At 40.5% G+C, this 20,926-nt stretch overlaps 1 protein-coding gene across 3 annotated transcripts in view; it reads right to left on the bottom strand.

The window, feature by feature from the left end:
- Positions 1–20,663, bottom strand: part of TENT2 (terminal nucleotidyltransferase 2) — a 51,229-nt gene extending 30,566 nt beyond the window's left edge. For 2 of the 3 annotated variants that reach the window (XM_076362323.1, XM_076362325.1), the window contains exons 1-8: positions 20,583–20,663; positions 17,847–18,038; positions 17,082–17,207; positions 14,590–14,839; positions 8,609–8,723; positions 8,397–8,488; positions 7,526–7,592; positions 965–1,034 (exon numbers count right to left, since the gene is read on the bottom strand). In XM_076362323.1, coding sequence (XP_076218438.1) covers positions 965–1,034; positions 7,526–7,592; positions 8,397–8,488; positions 8,609–8,723; positions 14,590–14,839; positions 17,082–17,207; positions 17,847–18,001 — 875 coding nt within the window. In that variant the 5' untranslated portion in view covers positions 18,002–18,038; positions 20,583–20,663. The remainder of the gene's footprint in view (positions 1–964; positions 1,035–7,525; positions 7,593–8,396; positions 8,489–8,608; positions 8,724–14,589; positions 14,840–17,081; positions 17,208–17,846; positions 18,039–20,582) is intronic. The other variant, XM_076362324.1, reaches the window with a different exon arrangement.
- Positions 20,664–20,926: the final 263 nt, after the last annotated feature.

Consider the following 20,926-nt stretch of genomic DNA (forward strand, 5'->3'; position numbering starts at 1 on the left):
TGGGCTTGTTTGTTTTTAAAAGACAGGGACAGGGTTGCAAAATTTTAGAAGCGTATAGGCAGGATAAGATAGTTAGATACAAGAGAGTTGTTCAAAGTCCTATTTACAAAGAATAGTCAAGCTATGTTATTACATGAAGGTGATCCACATAAGTCTTACAAAATCTAAGCCCATAAGTATAGGAAGATTTGAACATTACTCAGACTCCCAACCAATTTGAGTGCTTTGCACAGGTTTTTTTAATCACACACAATAAGAAATACATTGTTCTCTGTCCTAGTACATCCCTTTTGATTATTCATTTTCATGTCTTCATAATGAAGATACAATGAATACAACAACATACAACACATCCACTTCTCTCCAATTACTTCCCCCTTCTAAAAAAAAAGTCATAAAATTAGTACCTAACGCTGTGAATAGAACACGTAATACTACTTTGTTAAACACAGAATACGTCCCTAGAAGACAGCAAAATATACTCTTCTAAAATGGACAAAAATTTTTTAATCAAGAAAACATCATCACAAGAAACCGAAGTTTTAGTGTTATTTGTATAGTGTAAATGCTGCAAATTAGTCCTTAAGTAGCTCAACAGTTATGTTTGCACAGCAAGCAAAATTGTCTTTCACAATAGTTTTCTTCCCACCATTGTTTTTCTGTCATGAACCATTTGTCAACTGGAGTCCACTATGTACAAATAACCCATAGAAATACATTATGTACTGCTACTAATTCACATCACAGAAACTAAACAGCACCTCAACCACAAGAGGTGTTTCAGGCCATCAAGGAAGTAAGCTGACTTGCCACTGCACGCTAGCTGTACAAATTTGCAATACAACTATAGTACGACACAAATAAACAAAGCATGACTTCAGTGGGACTACTCGTATGGACAGTACATACATACAGTACTTAACCATGTCAGAGTCTAAAAAACAATGTTGAACACAATACTTGCCTGACTTTATCCCTGAACTTCACTATCGGCACTTTTGCTCGAATCAGCTGAGGTCGCTCAATGTAGCTTGCTAAAAGGGAGAAAAATATGCAATTAAGTTTCATGTAAGATGCTGATCTTAAAATAAGACCCTAAAGTGGAGTCATATTGACTGATTTATAGCAAATAGTAGCTTATTAAATTTAGCAAAAATATTCTCAGAAGGGTTGTGCTAAACTAAGGAACCTTTAGCAACTGCAGCAAAAATACAATCTAGGAAAGTGTGTGGGAAAAAAATGCACTAAACATTAGAGAAACACATTAGTGGAAGATTTTTCTGTGGGAAGTATATTCAAGAAATTTGAACATAAGGAATGCAGTTCTAAAATGCTTTCACTGAGCAGTACTTGTAATAGAAATCCTGAATAGATGTAATTAAGGTTCAAAAAGAAGGTAGCAAGAACATATCCATCCAGGATGGCCAGACACTTAAGCCCAGCACTACATTGTAGCAACAGGCACATGATCAGCTGCATACTTTTTAATCGTGTCTAGTTGTCTACAGTTGAAATTACGCATTTCACTGATCAAAAAATATTAACATAACTGTATCTTCACTATGCACTGATTATGCTTAAAACGTCCTTTAAAAACTGTTTATTCGACTGATAAAGTACATACCAAGAAATACATTTCCTATCAAATTGTTACTGAAAACAGGACACCACTTTCCATCAAAGATGGGATAAGCGTTATTTGCCTTTTGCTTTAATGGTGGTAGGACATGCAATAAATAAACAATCACAGGACTGCACCTCAGATGATTATCCACACAGTACAGACACACAGGCTCAATGCCAGACCATCCAAATCCAAACATACTAAGCTCTGCCAGACTCATACAGCACCACCAGATGCACCTTCGCACTCAGCTCCCCAAAACTGTTGGGTCAGTCATGTTATCTGTGATTTCCCTATTCTCGACGATATCTCAGGCTATATTTAGTAGTTGCCCATAATCCTGAAGGAGAAATGCACCCAAGAAAGTAATGGAAAAGACAAAGAAAAGCAGAGCCCATAGGTTACATGGTATGAATTTGGGCAAAAAGCACTATTTTAGTAACTTCTTCTGTTGCAAAATCTAGGACCACTTGAACTTGCCCACATGTAACATCATACATTTTCCCCTTGCTTCTATAAATTAACCTCAAATTAGCATAAGTAAGTATGACAAAGCTAGAAGTAATACAGGCTAAAAAAACCCTTAAATAAAAGCTGATCTACTCTTTCTGGGGGAGGAAAAAAAAAAAAAAAAAGAGGTATTTCTATCAGTTTGGATAGCAACCTTGATTAAACAGTGTCATCTCCATTGCATTCAGATGACAACTTCAGGTTTGGTAAAACCCTACCGTGCAATATTCAATTAAAACAAATTTTACCTTTTTTTTTTTTTTTTGAGACTTTCTGAAAGTGTTTTATGGATACGCACATTTAGATAGATTTGATCTCAGGTAATCCTTTATCTGGATTTGAATGCATTGTATGATCCTAAGCAACACACAGACTGGCACTCAAAAAAAGAGATAATCTTATTAAACTTACTAATTTTAAAGGAAGAATCTTACAGAACTCCAATCCACGTTGACTGAACATACAATCTAGTACAACTTACACAAGCATCCCCTCTTTCTAGCTGCATCTACAGACACATCCAAGCATCACTCCTCCAACATCCCAGAACATTCTGAAAGCGAAGCTATAAAGTGTGTAGAGCTCTCTGCCTTCTTTCCTTTCACCACCAAATTTAAGACAAAGATGCCCAACGCATTAGCACATGGTAGACAATGGTGGGTATCTATCTTCATGCCACAGCAATTCAACTTTCCACTATGACCTTCCTCAGGTGCCCTTCAGAAGTTAACTGAACTCATTCTAGTGGCAATCCACTTGCAAACACATCCTTGTCTGCAAATGCCTCCCATGGATGGATGGGATGGATGCTTGTGCCAAATTAGTTGTCTAAGAAAAAAAAAAAAAAAATCCCAGAACATAATCCCAATCTGTTTCCCAGGGTGAAACAAAGCAAAAAGGATGTTAGCAGGCAGTTAACTTGCTGCTGGCACCCTCTTTCTTGGCTCACACCGATGACACTGTTAGCAGAATCTCTATTGTACGTTAGATTGTCATACATACAAGGAAAGAAACAGTCAGAAACACAGGATGTGGAATTCTGAAATACATACAGGTTGAGTAAGTGCCTTAGTAAACTGACTATCTGACCTTGAAGCTATGACCAGAGGGGCTACACCAAAATACACATAATGAATTCCACATTCAACTCCTCCACAGTTTTGGGCATATCTATGAAAAAGTCACAAATGCCACTTCAGCTGTAGTGGAAAAGAACATAACCACTTCAAAGAAGACTAAGCAGTTTCATAAATAACTTACTCATGCAGAATTTCAGATTAAACAGCTTAAGTCTCTCTTTTCTTTTACAGAATAAAAGATTAAGCAATTGTACAAAATATTAATCCCAAACATGGTATATGCCAAAAAAATCTTTGGCATCCTGCACGTGTAGCCTGCTCTCATTGATAGGGTTATACTACAGAAAGAAAAACTGGGCGACACAGCAGTCTGAATCCAGAGTCACGAAGAATCTAGGAGGGTACAACCCAGCACAGGATGAATTAATTGTTGATGTTTGGAATTCACTCACCCACCTACACAGTCCTTCAAGGTCATTCATATGAGTTCAAGTTCCCTTGCTTGTCCTAGCTGTTGCACGTTCCCCACTAGACAACTGTTAGGCATATTCCACTCTGATATCCTAGTCTCAACACTACTGCACCTCTATGTATAACTAAGAGAAAACGAGCTCTTTGTTATTTATTTAGATAATAAACACCAGTCAACCCAGTACTGCTAAACTGTTTTTCAAATGAATCCTGCCTAGACGAATCTGAAGAGAGTAATCAGTTTGACGTTTACTCTCAGTGGTTTGGATTATACTCTCTTCAATATGTTGTAACAGTTATCACCCTAAATTCGTTTCACATTTCACATTTCTAAAAGACATTGGCTTGAGCATACAGGTCTGGGAATGTTAGCCAATATTGTAAAAAATAGGTATGTGCAGGTATCTGAACAAGTAAGTGAAAAAGTTACACATACTCTGCTAGTCTTTGAAACAGAAGATATATTATTGCTAACCTTACATCTCTCTACTCTAGAAGAAACACAATACATGCCTTTAAGACTAACATGTCCCACAAAAACAGTGAATAAATATCAGAAGCTTTTTCCTACTTTACTCTGTGACTAGACTATTCAAAAAAAGAACACATCTTCATTTCAGTCGGTATTCTAGATGCAGAATGACAACACAGAAAAGCCTGTGCTCTAAGACTTTAAATCTGATGGGCTCAAATTCCTTGCTCACACTTGTTACCTTTTGCAAGCCTGAAACTGAAATAAGCTGGAGTTTAGATAAATTTTGAATCCACTTCCCAAACCTTCTAGAATGAAACACTAATCTAACAATCACAGTTAACTGTATATAAAGAATAAAAGAGATGGCACTTAAAGTTCTGAAGATGATTTACCTAAAAGAAATTGTGAAAGACACTGATCTAATCTGCACTTGGAATGCTTCCTAATTTATCAATCAATCATGGAATTAAGGTGAAATAAGCAGAGAATCACACTGTTTTTATAGCCCTGATTTTGGAACGTACAGGAACACCACAGAGTGCAAGAACAAAGAGGAAGATCTTAGGAGAGTGTCGTTTAACCCCGTCGGCAACTAAGCACCACACAGCCGCTTGCTTACCCTCCTCCTTCCCCCCCGGTGGGATGTGGGAGAGAATTGGAAGAGCAAAAGCAAGAAAATTCGTGGGTTGAGAGAAGAACAGAGAAGCACAGCTAGAAAAAACTTGTCCCAACTTTCTGAACTGAAATGATCTGAAAAAAGGTTAAAAAAGTTCTAGAACATTACCTATTCCACAAATCTCCTCCTTATTTCTTTTTGTCCTTTAGCTCTTTCACAAAACCAGCCTGAGAACTTCGTTTTAAATAACATCTTATCTTTCCTCCCCCTTCTTGTTTCTCTTACATCTTGGCACATACTTCATTAGCTTTCATGTTTGGCCCAAACTATGTTTATTTCTGTTCTCTTGTGTGAAGCAAGGAATAAGTTTAATGACAGCTCACACACTTGTTGAGAACATGCTGCAGTCTTTCTTCTACAGAAGAAAGAAGGAAGGAAATACTTAACTAGTGTTGTCAAAGAGCAATTACCTTAAGATTACAGATTAGCATCATACGCATTAACTGGACAACACAAAACTTAAAAATAATGATCAGAAGAAGGTTCATACCTTTTAGGCTGTTAAAAAGCACATGCAGTAAAATACAGGATACTGTTGGAATGAAATTGCAATTCTTAAAGAAGGTTGGTACAGACAAGTCTTACACTTGCTCATACACAGCAGCAGCATACATGCACTGCTAACCCTTTAAAAAGTTGCAAATCTAGAATTCTGGTTCAAGTTGAAGTAACATCTCAAAAGAATTACAATTTCTGTAGGCTTTTTATTTAAATGTATGTACTTGTAGATCCCCTCCTTGATGGTTAAGCGGCAGCTGACTTCTGAAGACAGTAGAAGGTAGGAAACCACTTAAAAAACTGCAGTTCTATTAAAAAAGAACTTAGCAGCCAATCTGAAGCTGACAATGAACAGTCATTTCTAAGCATGTAAACTTGACTCCACAAACCAGCAGGAGTGCCAACAGGACACCACTGAAGCGCATATTGCTAAGATCGTTTCCCCAGAGGCAAAGAAAAAGCATATGAATCTATTAGCTTCTGAAGTCTAGCCTGGGGGGACTCCCTCCCCACCCCCAAGCAAAACGAACCCAGAAGCTACTTTGAAATTATGGACGACAGCAATTATATTTGCCTAAATAAGCTTTAATCAAAATAACTGGGCGACCCCCTTGTTTCAGAAGTACTGAACCTTAGCATAGTTGAGCTACAATTGGTAAATGAACTAAATCCAAATGGAAAGACCCATATGGCAAAGCCTTTTAATTTTGAATCAGTGAACATTTTCGAACAACTTTTGTCTATCAGTTCTATCCACAGAACATCCATACACAGGCACAAGGACAGATGGCTAGGTGTAGGAATTCAGGCCCATAGTGATGTTAAGATTATGAAGAGATGATCTAAGAGGTCTACATACCACAACTAAGAGAGTCTGACAGGAGCAGTAGTATCAGCAGTGTTTTGTCCTGCCTCACCTTCCAAAGAACATTTTGATTAAATGAAGCTGACCAAAGGCACTTGCAAGATAACAGAGAATTAGGAAAGCATCAAAAAGGAGCAATGGCACAAAGAAAAACCTTCAGGGATCGCTCCCACATGACCATCATGTCTTTCTGATACTCATATTCCCTGGCAAACAAACTTGATTTTGTCTAAAGCTCTGTCACAGAACACAACCTCTTCAAAAAAGAAGAGGGTGATAGCTTATTTAGATGCTGCCTTTCTGATCCCTGAAAACACAACTGTTTTAATCGCTGTGCATCTCAGAAAGCACTGGAACGACTTGCATCCTAGGCAAACCCAGACTAAGTTCTGGACTCCTTATGCAATCATCAATATACAGTAGTAATAAGCCATTAAATATCAGATGCCTACTCTGTGATGGATCTATCAAGTCTGTCTTCAAGCAAGCTCTTGAAATCTGGGTATGCACACTTGCCAATGAAGAAATTTTGAAGTCTGCATTTAAACTTATGGTTTGTTCCTTTTACCATTGCAGGATTGTTCAGAACAGCAATATAAGGAGCAACATCAAAGAATGTATCACAAGTCTGAGAGGTAGGGGGACAGAGTCATTGATACCAATAAATGACAGGGTCTTTCATAATTCAAAGCATGGTACAAAAGCCTCTTTGAAGTAGGAGGCTTTCACATTTAAGTCAAGAACTGCCCACGTGAATTCTTCATCTGAAGAGAGTCTAAGCAACAACTTATAAGAACTATGAATTGACCTGTTTCTCCTATATGTGCTGGTACTGTCAACATTTAATATTTTCTTCACTAAGCACCTAAGTTAATTATTTCACTGGTATCAAGGTGTCGTCCCCCCCCCAAATAAATTCTACACTGTCTACTGTGAGTGACATCTTCTTTTACAAATTCTTAGAGTATTGTCCGCAGGAAGGCACTGCAATCTAAAAGAGTAGGAAGAGTTCACTAACAGAGGTTTCCCAAACAGAAATCAACTTCCACTCCACCACCCCAAATTGTGGTTCACAATTCAAAAGTCATTTTAGATGCTACCCGTTCCTGAAGTCCACTAGTTTGCAAGGCAACCATTATGTTTTTCTAATTACTATCCATCAGCACCAAGATAAGTAACATTACTAAATATTTATAGCTTTTCTCCAAACAATACTGTGATTAGAAGCTAGACAAGATGCAATTACATAAATTAGTCACAACTGTGCATCAATAGTTCTTCCAGAATTGCCAATAATCTTACCACCTCACTGTAGCCAGGAACTTACAAAGTTTAGTACTGAAGAGTTTTTGGACTAAGCTGAGTATGTGCCTTGCTTCAGTCTTCTGATTTACCTGAAATACGATATTAAAGAAAAAAGTTGGTATCTCTCATTTAGATGTTCCAAGTAAGCATGCTTTACTTTTCAAATAAAATCAATTCTCAGAATAAGACATGAACACGTATACCAACACATTCCACAGCCTACACATACATTTAGTGCAGCAAAAGCCAGACAGAACAATTCATATTCAGTACACAAAGTAACTATCAGACATTCACAGATCATAGAACCTGATGAAAACCTATCCCCACTTATACAAAAATGTCCTTTCCTTCCTTTTCAATGATGCTTCAATTCTTTTAAAATTATGCTCTATTTAGATTTCTTTTTTGTTATGTATTTTCTCTCAACCTAAATTTTCTCTCACCAAAAATACTTAAGAAATTTTGCATGTCAAAATCCTTCTTATGCCTGCTCGCTAAAATTAGTGGCTATGAATCTAAATAACGAAATAAAAAAAATTGTACTTCTTTTAAAAGTTGTTCCTGAATCTAAAATGAGTTAGAGTTCTCTAAACAATTTTCTTCATGATTCTAGGCAATTTACTTCGCTGCTTTGCTGTGTTTTTTTCATTTATGGAGTGAAGGTAATGCTTATTTTTTTAATGTTTTCTTGGTTTAAAGGGTTTATAGGGTTAAATTCGTATTTTCAACATTATTGGGCCCACAGTTCATACCTATTTTGAGTGCAAAAGTATGTTATTAAATCAAAAGGGTTTGACCATTTGTTTCTCATTTCAGAATCCAGCCTTATAAAATCACATATGTTTTAAAAACAGACTTTGTTTTAACTATATACGTTTTAAATTACTTACTGGTTCTTCTTTAACCACCAGGCACAAGTCACCATCACTGCTACGAGTGCCAAACCCATTCAGCGAGGACCCAACCAGAAAGAGCCTGCTCTCTGTAATAGAAGAATCACAGAATAAAAACTGATGTGACATATCATAGTTTACGAGGAAGGAAGAACCGCGAACCTGAAGAACATTCAAACTGATATTAAGTAATCAAATTCAAAACATACGTGGAAAAATTCGCTGAATTTCTCTCTGGAGTTCTGTTCTGCAGAGCTCTTTTCTGTTCAAATCATAGGTCTGTTGCTGACATGCTTGAAACAACTCCAAAACCTGCTGACTTAACTTGACAAACACATTCAAAAAGTAAAGATACAGAGAATTGAGCTTTCTTTCCTGCCAGAGATGCAATTACATGAAACACAGAAGATGGCATTAAAAAAAAAAATCCAGCATCATTTCATGCAACCTATTGCATTGTCTAGAGTTTTACCGTACTGGAATTCATACTGAACTTCGCAGAAGAAATTTCTGCAAAGTTTTTAAATTTAAATTTGTTCCATCTATTATAAAATGTCTATCCATAGAAAATAATTTTTGCCTCTGTTGTGGTTTAACCCAGCAGGCAGCTAAACACCACACAGACGTTTGCTCACTCCCCCTCCCCAGCGGGATGGGGGAGAGAGTCAGGGAGAAAAAAAGTAAAATCTGTGGGTTGAGATAAAGACAGCTTAATAGGACAGAAAAGGAAGGGGAAAAACAATAATAATAATAAAAGAATATACTAAATAAGTGATGCACAATGCAATTGCTCACCACCTGCCAGCCAATGCCCAGCCTGTCGCACAGCAGCGGCGCCCAGCCAGCTTTCCCCGAGTTTATATACTGAGTTCATTAATCTAGGTGATTCTTGCTGTAATACTGTTGATACGGCATATAGCCACCATAGAAGTGATGATATACAGCATTATACAGCAATTAACATCATACAGTTTAATTTATTGGCTATTCTCACCCAAAATCAAATCCCCTTGAGGTACACATTGGACTTCCCCAGCCTCTCACATCACCCACCAAGTGCACCCACAATGTGGCAGCCCAGATGGGTTTGCCTCTGCGCTGCCAGTTCTGGCTCTGCTTCCATTGCTGCAACTACCCCCACAGGGCATTTGCCACCATCCATGAGTCAGTACAGAGATAGAGCACTGGCCACTTTTCTCGGTCAGCAATGTCTAAAGCCAGCTGGATGGCCTTTACTTCTGCAAATTGGCTCGATTCACCTTCTCCTTCAGTAGTTTCTACAACTTGTCACATAGGACTCCATACAGCAGCTTTCCACCTCCGATGCTTTCCCACAAGACGACAGGACCCATCAGTGAACAGGGCATATTGCTTCTCATTTTCTGGTAGTTCATTATACAGTGGGGCCTCCTCAGCACGCGTTACCTCCTCCTCTGGCGATATTCCAAAATCTTTGCCTTCTGGCCAGTCCATGATCACTTCCAAGATTCCTGGGCGACTGGGGTTTCCTATTCGAGCCCGTTGTGTGATCAGTGCGACCCACTTACTCCACGTAGCATCAGTTGCATGATGTGTACAGGGGACCCTCCCTCTGAACATCCAGCCCAGCACCGGCAGTCGGGGTGCCAGGAGGAGCTGTGCTTCAGTGACGATCGCTTCCGAAGCAGCTCGAACCCCTTCATATGCTGCCAATATCTCTTTTTCAGTTGGAGTACAGCGGGCCTCGGATCCTCTGCATCCCCGACTCCAAAACCCTAGGGGTCGACCTTGAGTCTCCCCTGGTGCTTTCTGCCAGAGGCTCCAGGTAGGGCCGTTCTCCCCGGCTGCGGTGTAGAGCACATTTTTTACATCTTGTCCCGCCCGGACTGGCCCCAGGGCTACTGCATGAACTGTCTCCTGTTTAATTTGTTCAAAAGCTTGTCGTTGCTCAGGGCCCCATTTAAAATCGTTCTTCTTCCGGGTCACTTGATAGAGAGGGTTTACAATCAGACTGTAATTTGGAATATGCATTCTCCAAAAAACCCACGACGCCTAAGAAAGCTTGTGTTTCCTTTTTGCTAGTTGGTGGGGACATGGCTGTTATTTTATTGATCACATCCATCGGGACCTGATGATGTCCATCTAGCCATTTTGTTCCTAAAAATCGGACCTCCTATGCAGGTCCTTTGACCTTACTTTGTTTTATGGCAAACCCGGCCTTCAGCAGGATTTGGACTATTTCCTTCCCTTTCTCAAAAACCTCTTCTGCTGTGTTGCCCCATACGACGATGTCATCAACACACTGCAGGTGATCTGGAGCTCCACCCTGTTCCAGTGCAGTCTGGATCAGTCCATGGCAAATGGTGGGGCTGTGTTTCCACCCCTGGGGCAGTCGGTTCCAGGTGTCCTGGATGCCCCCGCAAATGAAAGCAAACTGTGGCCTGCACTCTGCTGCCAAAGGGATTGAGAAAAATGCGTTAGCGGTATCAGTTGTGGCATACCGCTTGGCTGCCTTTGACTGCAGTTCGTACTGAAGTTCTAGCATGTCCGGCATGGCAGCACTCAGCAGCAGTGTGACTTCGCTCAGGCCACGATAGTCTACTGTCAGTCTCCACTCTCCATTAGACTTTCACACTGGCCATATGGGACTGTTAAAGGGTGAGCGAGTCTTGCTGATCACTCCTGGGCTCTCCAGTCGACGAATCAGCTTATGGATGGGAATCAGAGAGCCTCGGTTGGTGCGATATTGCCGCCGGTGCACCACTGTGGCGATCGGCACCTGTTGTTCTTTGACCTTCAGCAATCCCACAACAGAGGGGTCCTCCGAGAGACCAGGCAAGGTAGGCAGCTGTTTCATTTCCTCCATCTCCAGGGCAGCTATACCAAAAGCCCACCGGTACCCTTTTGGGTCCTTGAAATACCCTCTCCTGAGGTAGTCTATGCCAAGGATGCACGGAGCATCTGGGCCAGTCACAATGGGATGCTTTTGCCACTCATTCCCAGTTAGGCTCACTTCGGCCTCCAATACAGTTAGCTCCCCCCGTCACTCCAGAAATACAGATGGGTTCTGCCCCTTTATAGCTTGATGGCATTAGGGTACACTGTGCACCAGTGTCTACTAGAGCCTTATACTCCTGTGGGTCTGATGTGCCAGGCCATGGAATCCACACAGTCCAGTAAACCTGTTTGTCCCTTTCCTCTCCCTGGCTGGAGGCAGGGCCCCTATAGTCCTGGTCATAGTATCTGTTACTCACTTCTTGTAAATGTGAATCAAAAATCCCTTTATTAAGATCGGAAGTAAAATCAGCCCTTCTACCCTGTCTGGGGAACTGCCCGCTGGAAGCTGGAGCAGCAATTTTCCTGGAAGAGCCCCTTTTTGTGATTGTTTTTCCTTGTAACTCACATAACCATGCCTCTAGGGTTAAGGTAGGTTTTCCATCCCACTTCCTCATGTTCTCTCCGTGGTCATGCAGGTAAAGCCACAGGGTGGCCCGTGGTGTGTACGCACTATATCCTTTCTCTTGAGCAGAGGGACGCTTACTCCTAATGGCTGAGGTACTGGTCTGTACAGGTGGGGAGTAGGATATATCCTCTTTGAATTGGCGGAAGTCCCAGGACAGTTTTTCAGACAGTTTCTCCACAGCCAAGACACAGGCCCGTAGGGAGGAAGAGAGACTTTCTTCATATTGCCAGAGTTGGCCAGCCACTTCATTCACCGTTTATTCCTCTCCGTCTTTCCAAGTCATTACTGCCAATGAGTTGGCATATGATGATGGTGCACCCCTTACAAACTTCCACCACATGGGTCATGTGCACTGGACTTCATCTGGATCTTTGGATAACTGCTCGTTGTCCAGGTCATCATAAATCACCTCCAGCACAGCTAATTCCCTCAGAAACTGGATACCTCTCTCCATGGGGGACCCCTTGCCTGGGTGACATATAACATCATCCTTGAAGGGATACCTTTCCTTCACGCTTGACAGGAGTCGCCTCCAAAGGCTGAGGGCTTGTGCCCCTTTTCCAATTGCTTTGTCAATGCTCCCTTCCCTGGAAAGGGATCCCAGCTGCTTGGCTTCCCTACCCTCTAATTCCAGGCTACTGGCCCCATTATCCCAGCATCAGAGCAGCCAGGTGACAACATGCTCGCCTGGACAACAACTGAAGTCTTTTTACATATCTCGCAGCTCACTCAGGGATAGGGATCAGGTGGTTACCATCTCATTTATGGGTTCTACCTCTTCCTTCTCTTGTTCTCATGATGGCCCTGGTTCATCTTCATCCCTTACTAAATGAGCTGATTTTCTTGTGTATTTCTTCTTGTGTATAGGGGCGACTGATACCGGCATGGGTTGGTTCTTTGGTTCAGCCGCAGTGCCTGTCACAGGGGTTGGTGTAGCTGCAGTGCTTGTTGCCGGGGTAGATCTCTGGATGGTATTCTTAAATAGTTGTTTAATGCTAAACAAGGCCTGAACCACATTCAGGAGACATAGCAACAGAAACATGCTGGTGTAAACATCCCAAGGATATTCAAAATTCTCAAGACCTATTGTAACTAGCCTGGAGGAGAAGGGGAAGGTAAAGGAGTGGGGGAAAGTGTCCCCCACTGTCTTCCCCATAGATTGGTTCTCCGAGGAGAAAAGGTAAAGAGTGTAATTATTAATAGTTTCCAAGAGGTGGTTCCCGAGGTACGGAGATGACAGCAATGCTGAGTACAAATACCAGATTAGCCTCACAACCAGCCATTTTATCATATCCTAAGCCAGTGCTACAAAGTACAGCAAAATGATAACCTTGACCCAGCTCCCAGAGGTGATAAACAGCACAACAGGGAACATATACCGCAAGTAAGGTGTTAAATAACACAACTCTGAGAGCAAATAAATCAACATTGTGACCATCGACTATTAACCTAATATAATGAATGCTTACAACAAATTTGCCTTAACATGCTCTGGTCAGATCTGTCGTTATCTCAACCCATCGAGCCCCACGTTCGGCACCAAAAGGACTGTTGTGGTTTAACCTGGCAGGCAGCTAAACAACACAGAGCCATTCGCTCACTCCCCCCTCATTTTTTTTGTTCAGCATGACATCATATGGTATGGAATATCCCTTTGGAGTGTTTGAGTCAGCTGTCCTGGCTGTGCCCCCTCCCAGCTTCTTATGCACCTCCAGCCTCCTTGCTGGCAGGGCAGTATGAGAAGCTGAAGAGTCCTTGACTTAGTGTAAGAACTGCTCAGCAACAACTAAAACATCGGTGCATTATCAACTTTGTTCGCATTCTAAATCCAAAACACAGCACTGTACCAGCTACTAGGAAGGAAATTAACTCTATCCCAGCCGAAACCAGGACAGCTTCATCAGTATCTGCAGCCTTTCAGGGAATAAGCAGTGAAAGACCAGAGATACCTTTAACATCAACAGTTTGCCTACCAGTAATAGGGAGAAAAATAAATATTAAACTGATTTAAGTTAGCTTTTTTTATTCCATACAAACTATTAAAGAAGTAGTCAGATCTTTGGTGGAAGGAGATATTATCTCTTTCTCTTCACAACACTGTTATATGCTATAATCAACAGGCATATTTATACTAAAAAAATCTTCTGTTATTTTGGTGCAGATGAAGTATGGAGACTGATTAGCCACATGCCTTTTTTTTTTTAATTACAAAAGAACAAAAACCACAGTTCCAACTCCACTGTCCACCTAAAGAAGACATCCTCTTCTATATTCCAGAACAGCTAGGACAGTAACTTTTGTCTCCTTCTGAAGAGAGGCAGAGGACATTTTTACAGGCTCAATACTGTATTTTTTCAGAATCGGCTTCTCTCACATTACTAGGGTGGGGGTTTTTTCCCATCAGGATTCTCCCTGCCCCCCATCATGTGACAAATGGACCATCCCTCCAATTTCTACTTCCTGGAGCAGACATGTAGGTTTCCTGACATTAGTATGGAAACCAAACAACACAAGCAAACACCACACCTACCCCCAAAAAATGCTCCAAACTCAAACACACACAAGGAGGCTACACAGGACCCTACTGGCAGCTACATTTATTGATATTCCTTCTAATGATAGTTCAGCGATAGAGACCCCATGACACTGTCAAAGAACCTTGCAGAAATTTTTGTGGTCTCCCACAGCACCATTGGACCCTACCTACTCAGAAGGCAGATGTAAAGCACAGGCACAGAAAGGTATTACCTTATCTTTGGCCACAGGGAGCGTGGTTTCTATAGGGTCTGGAAACAAAGTATCTCGCAATGGAGGGACACATCCAGTTAAATCTGGTATGTAATGTGCACGGAACAGTGGAGATTGAATTGATCCTGGGAAGGAGCATCTACGTTCTTCTGGTAAAGGCACTGCTTGGTTAACTACAGTTGTTTCAGAATGATGTGAATGAAACCGCTGCCGTTTGACATCATGTGGAATACTTTGTTCACTTAGTCTCCTAAAAACAAAAATAAAAAAAAAGAAAAGAAAAAAAGAGAGAGACAGTAATTCCTCTAGTTTGCAAGCTCCAACCTATGATTAAAAGACAGTTGCTACAAAGTACAAATGCCAATGCTTAATTATGTGACTATTTCACTAAAAGCAAGTATTCTACAGAACAAAAGGCGTGCCCATCCTAGATATTAGGTGAAATAAACTTGGAATGGGAAAAGAGAACACACAACTGCAAAAATGCAGCGACCCTTGGTGAATTGATACAACTGCTTTACAAGAGTGTCTGTATTAACCAATTGAAACCTAAATGGCAAGTTCGGTTAAGCAGGACAGCTCAGAAAGCTGGTCATACTATTTCAGTGATAACATAATTTAAAAAAAAAAAAAAAGATACATACAGACTATGTAAGACTATAAGACTATATTTAAATCAATGTAAGTGCAATGAGAAGTTTTGTGAGTTCTGAATACCCAGTGATGAAAAAAATAAATTTGGTAGTGGGGAGGGAAGAAAAAGAAACTTATCACAATAACCATTCAAAATGTAGCATTTGTCTGTGTCTTAGATTGTACAGACAGTAAACTGTAAGCTGGGCAAAAAAGAAACATTATTCATTTGACAAATCAAACTAATGATTGTATTAAGCTACACAGGTCATAAACCTAATGTCTCATTTTCAAACACTAGTCTGTATCTCCTCATTAAGTCATCTGTCACAGGAATTCAAATATATTTGAAGAGATATAGTGACCTTACAGACAGCCCCCCCAGATCTTACAGAACACTTCATCAAGAAAAAGTTGTACTGAAAGCTGACCAGTGGTTGAATACGGTGGTCCATCCACGGTAAAGAATAAGAAAGGACATTCGTGTTTTAGTTATACATCAAGTATTGCCTAAAGTTAATCAGTGTGGGGGTACTCACACATTTTTTTAATTAAGAAGCATGAAATCAAATGTTCATATGTATCAATGAATTAACTATTCATAAAACTACAGTCATTTCTTGTAGTCAGAAAAGCTGGCATCAAAGTAGTTTGGGGACCTGGACAGATAGTATTATTAATAATAAAAATTTAACTGAAGAGACCTGAAGTCATCATTTTAGTTTGCAAGACTGAAAGAAGTTCTGATAACATTACCTATCCGCAATCTTAAAGGAACTCGTAACGTTAAATCAAAACATAATACTGTTTCAGCCTATTTTGACTGAGAAGAACTTGCATGAACTCGTGTTCAGCAAAAATACCTTCAGAAGAGTCGACTCAAAATCTAAGGATTAACTAGTTGACTGCAAATCTCCCTACACAGCATAGCTTTCCATAAACCAGGCTGGTCAAGAGGAAAACATGCATGCAGCATAAAACCAGGAACTTCTTTAGTTCATGTGATAGTTATATATTCAACTATGACTTAATACCATATATTTAATTGTACTTATTTTCTCATCTGTTAAAACTGGAAGAGAAATAGAATACAGGAAATAGCTTTGAAGACAGATTACATAAAGCTTCCTCCCTATCAGCTGGTTGACAGAATTATTACAAACACATATCAACTACTATTTCTGAACTGATGAGGAGAAGTGATTTTTTTCAAGAACGTTAAAAGAAAATACAACCATACATTCATCTCAAATTCCTCTTTCTGTTGCAACAAAGGTAACACAGGGAGTTATCTAAATTCAAGTAAGTTTAGTTTTTTGAAAAGTAGAAAAACTATGTTTCCATAAAATTCCTCTTGAAAAAAGAACTTACATATGCTTGAATTTAGCACTTTGTATTTTAAAAATAAAGCATCACATAATTAAGAAAATCAGGAGAAACATCTAGTATGTCATCAGAAAAACATCACAATTCCCATAAAACATGAAGGGTGCGGTCTTACTCTTAACTTGACAAATTAACAGGAAGAGAACACTCAATTTATTGACACAAACCCTCTTATAGTCAAGCACACACAGACCACAATCCATTATAGTATTAAATAAAACACTTAAGTCACAGTTCTGTAAGGCTACGGCTGTTGGAAGAGAGAAACTACACATTCTAAGTCACTAAAACTCACAAAAGCAGGTACATGAAGGCTTTAAAGAGCCACGACATGCCCTGTTTCATCAAAAAACATTTTATTCAGTATTCTTGCAATTTCTAACAAAATTCAGGTTGCACAAGAAATTGGTATTAGACAAGCTTCGCCATGAGTACATTACAACCAGAATTAATCACACACACAAAGAACTTACTTTCTTCCTCGGAATAACGTGGGAGCATCAGACGTATGTACTGGACTGCTATTTCCATACGTCATCGGCTGCGGAGTAACAGCTGGAATAGGTGCAAGGTTCCGACTCAAAAGAGCCCTGGAAAGACTATAGTCCATAAATGTTATTCATATGATAACTAAGATGCTTTTTATGGGTTGGTAGTTTTTCTTAAGTGAATATGGAACTCAGCAGGTCCTGTTATTTTTTTCTTAGAAGAAATACATATGTCTTTTCTATCCAAAATGAAGAGATATTTCAGCACATAATATATTTTTCATTAAAAAAAATGAAGATGGTAATTCTTCACAGCACACGTGTAAGAAGAGGTTAGCAAACAAATTAACTTAAGGCACTGTTAAACTTAAGAGCCTAAAGAACACTATGGTGTCTTCAAATCTAGCCCCAAGAATAAATGTTTCTTCTCCTTCTCATCTCCTCCCTGTTTTCCCCAGTAAACAAATACAACTGAAGATCTTTAAAGCTGAACTGTGGATTATTAACTCTAATCAGCGCAATGGCATCTCATGCACTATGCATAATGCAGGAGAGCATTAAAACTTGCAGGTCACCAACAGAAATGATAAAGCTCTGGTTTACACATAGACAGCTTCCTATTTTTTAAAGTTTAATGCAGTTTAATGTCAAAAACAGTGAAAAACATCCTCCATAAAAAGAAATACTTTCAAAAGACCGTTAACTCTCTTTTTCAACCCAATCCCCACTATCAAATCTTACTGTACTTACGCTGCATTCTGAAAATTAAACTGAGCATCAATAATTTGCTGGTGAGAGAGAAGAGTAGGTGGCATATTCAGAGGAAGCTTATTGAAGAAATTACTCTGTTGTTGATGTTTTGGAGGGAAGGGTGGACGACCCAAGTTGGAGGAATTTGGGAACATGCTCCTTTCTACTTGAAGTGAACATGTATCCTTTTACCTACATTTAAAAAAAGAAAAAAAAAAAAGAATCAAAATTAGGCAACAAGAAATACTAGTTACCTTTTAAAATCTTGGTTTAAAAATTCAAATAATCTAGAATGTATTTCCAGAAATTGTTTAAAAGAATTGTGATTGTGGGCTAGTTTTATCTCCTTTCAGGACAACACACTAAATAAAAATACTATATAGTCTTAAGTTTCACAATTACTACTTAATTTATTTATGTTTAAAAGTGAATTTTTATTTGCTCCCCTCCATTTTAATTTTAGAAAAATTACATGGCACAAAGGTTTTCATCTCAAGGAAAAGTAACATATTACAGTGGAATATGTTTCTTATTTCAAACATTCCACAATGAGATTCACAATATATGGGAGGAAACACTTGACTACATCATAAGAACATGAAGATGCAGCTGATCATGAACTATAAGTAAAATTAATTTTTTTTTCATGATATGGTATGCAAAGAACCAGCCAAATGATGACAGCAATTGGGAAGTAATCTACTCATGCTTTAAGAATTTCATATATATAGTGTCATTTTATGCTTATACTTACTGAATGGATTCTGTGGTAGAAAAATGTAGGTTTATTATCTTTTACATTTAAAATTGGTTCTGGCACAACTGACTGCTGTTTGATTTTGTATCATTATATGCATTATACATTAGCAGAAAGGTTGGATGAAAAAGAAAATCTTTGCCTCTACAGTAGGTTAAACTGTGTATTGCATCCATTTTGCAGATCATCACTATTTTACCTTAAGCTCAACTTATATGTTGGAAACAATGAAAGTTCAGACTTTACACTGGAAAAACCGTATCAGAAGATTTTTAAAACCAGTTATCAGTACTGTACATATCTCTCAGCTGCAGTGAAAACCTGACATTATTTTCAAGTTTCTTCATTTGTTTTTTACTTCAGTCTTAAATAAGAACCCTGCAAACAAAGAAGATGTGTCACTGACAAACACAGTTGTATATGATTGATCTCACTACTCTGCGTATGAATATTTATCCAATTAGCGCAATACAGGGATTCGAATACAAGAGGAATAAGTTTTTTCAAACAACTTTTAACCGGAACATTTACAAGTCATAAGAGCAACGGCAGTATTTCCCTAATTATTACATAAAAACCTTTTTATCAACCCAATGCTTCAGTAATACAGTTGGAAAAAGTACTGATAGATCCATGCCCCAGCATGGAAATCCTATCACCACACAGTAGTCTAAGTTTGGAATAAAATTAAAGTATCACTTTTTAGGGTCTCTCTATGAAACTAAAAAAAAATAAAAAAAAAATGTTCTATATATATAAAAAATTGTATTAACAGTTACATTAATAGGCATTCTCTCATACACTGAAATAAAATCGGTTATTCCTAACTTTACTGTAGTAAGGTCTCACTGTTACCACAGCCTTGAAGCCTTCTTTCACCTACCACTATGGACTGTTGTCATGTTTTAACCTCTTCAGACAGCTCGGACTGTCATTGCAGGCAGCATTAGCACGGAACATAGGCAAATAAATACCAAGGAGTTTATTTGCTCAGGTCTGACTTCGTTCCTTACTTCCTGTGATGACAACCCACACTAGTGAAAAGCCAGGACTACCTACATGGACATTGCTGTACTAGCTCCAAGAAAGAGCTGTCAAGATTAATGCTCTCACAGTTTTTCCTCTTTTTTTTTTCTTTTGGGGGGGGGGGCAGGGCACACAGGGGAGAGCAAGTATTATGTATTAGTGAAAGCTATTTTTGGGATGTTTACTTTCAATTCTGCTGAAGAAACAAAACCGAACTGCATGACAAGAAAGTCACCTGACATTTACATTTAATCTGAATGATATTTATGTGCAGTCTAAATTTTTCCACTTCTAGTACAGACAGGCTATGTAGCAAGTGTTGACACACCCCATTCATCTCTACGCAGCCCAGGCACTCTCGGCATCACGCACCGTATACATAAGCAGTTTATGGATATAATTCACCAGTAACAGAACCGTGCGTCTGAATTGAAGACTGAGTTGCAAAAGTAACGCGTTCTTTCTAGTCTTTGATGTTGTAAACACCAGAAAGAAAAGCAACGAAGGAGTTACCTTCCTTAAACCAAACCAAACCAAACCAAAGCAGCGCAGTAATGCTGCTGTCTCACAGTAGCGATCTATAGCGGCGTTTACCGTGACTTTCCGCAGAGATTACCTCGGCGGCATTGCCAGGCTCTCCAAAAGGAGCTTCATAATCGTTACAATTCAGGTACGCTTGTCCCAGTGGGCACTTTTTCCAATGGAAAAAGCGTGTACTTTACTGTTAAGCGTCTACTTTCGGGGGAAGCACACAAGCAAATGCCGGCACGCTTCCCGCGTAGGCAAGCCCAAGCGCACACGCCGCTCCCGCGGCGACCGGAGCCCCTCCAGCCCCCCACCTCGGCCCCCGGCGGCCCAGCGGGAGGCGGCCGGGGCCACCCTCCACCCCTCGGGCCCCGATCCCCCCCCCCCCCCCCCCCGGCGCCCCTCCCCGCAGACAAGAGGGGACTCACGCCGGGCCTGGGCGGAGGTAGGTGGGGCGGGCCCGCCGGCGGCACCGAGCGCCCACCTCGCCCGCGGTCTCCCCGCGGCGGCGCGGGCCGGAAGCGGACAAGGGCCGCTCCAGCTGAGCGCTGCCCTCTCACCCGGATGCAGAGACGCCGGCAGGAAGTGGCCGCTCCGCCCGGCGCTGGCGCCGCTTCTTCCCCGCGGCGCGCCGGGCCTCCCTCCCCCTAGCGGTACGGCGAGGCGCGTGCGCAGGGGCGGCCCTGCGGCGGCGCGGGGCGCGCGGCCACGGGGTCGGCGGCCGTTACCGGCGGCCGGCCGGCCAGGGCGGCCGCCTCGCCGGCAGGCTGGC

Source organism: Aptenodytes patagonicus, chromosome Z (assembly GCF_965638725.1).
Source record: "Aptenodytes patagonicus chromosome Z, bAptPat1.pri.cur, whole genome shotgun sequence".
NCBI classification, from domain to species: Eukaryota; Metazoa; Chordata; class Aves; order Sphenisciformes; family Spheniscidae; genus Aptenodytes; species Aptenodytes patagonicus.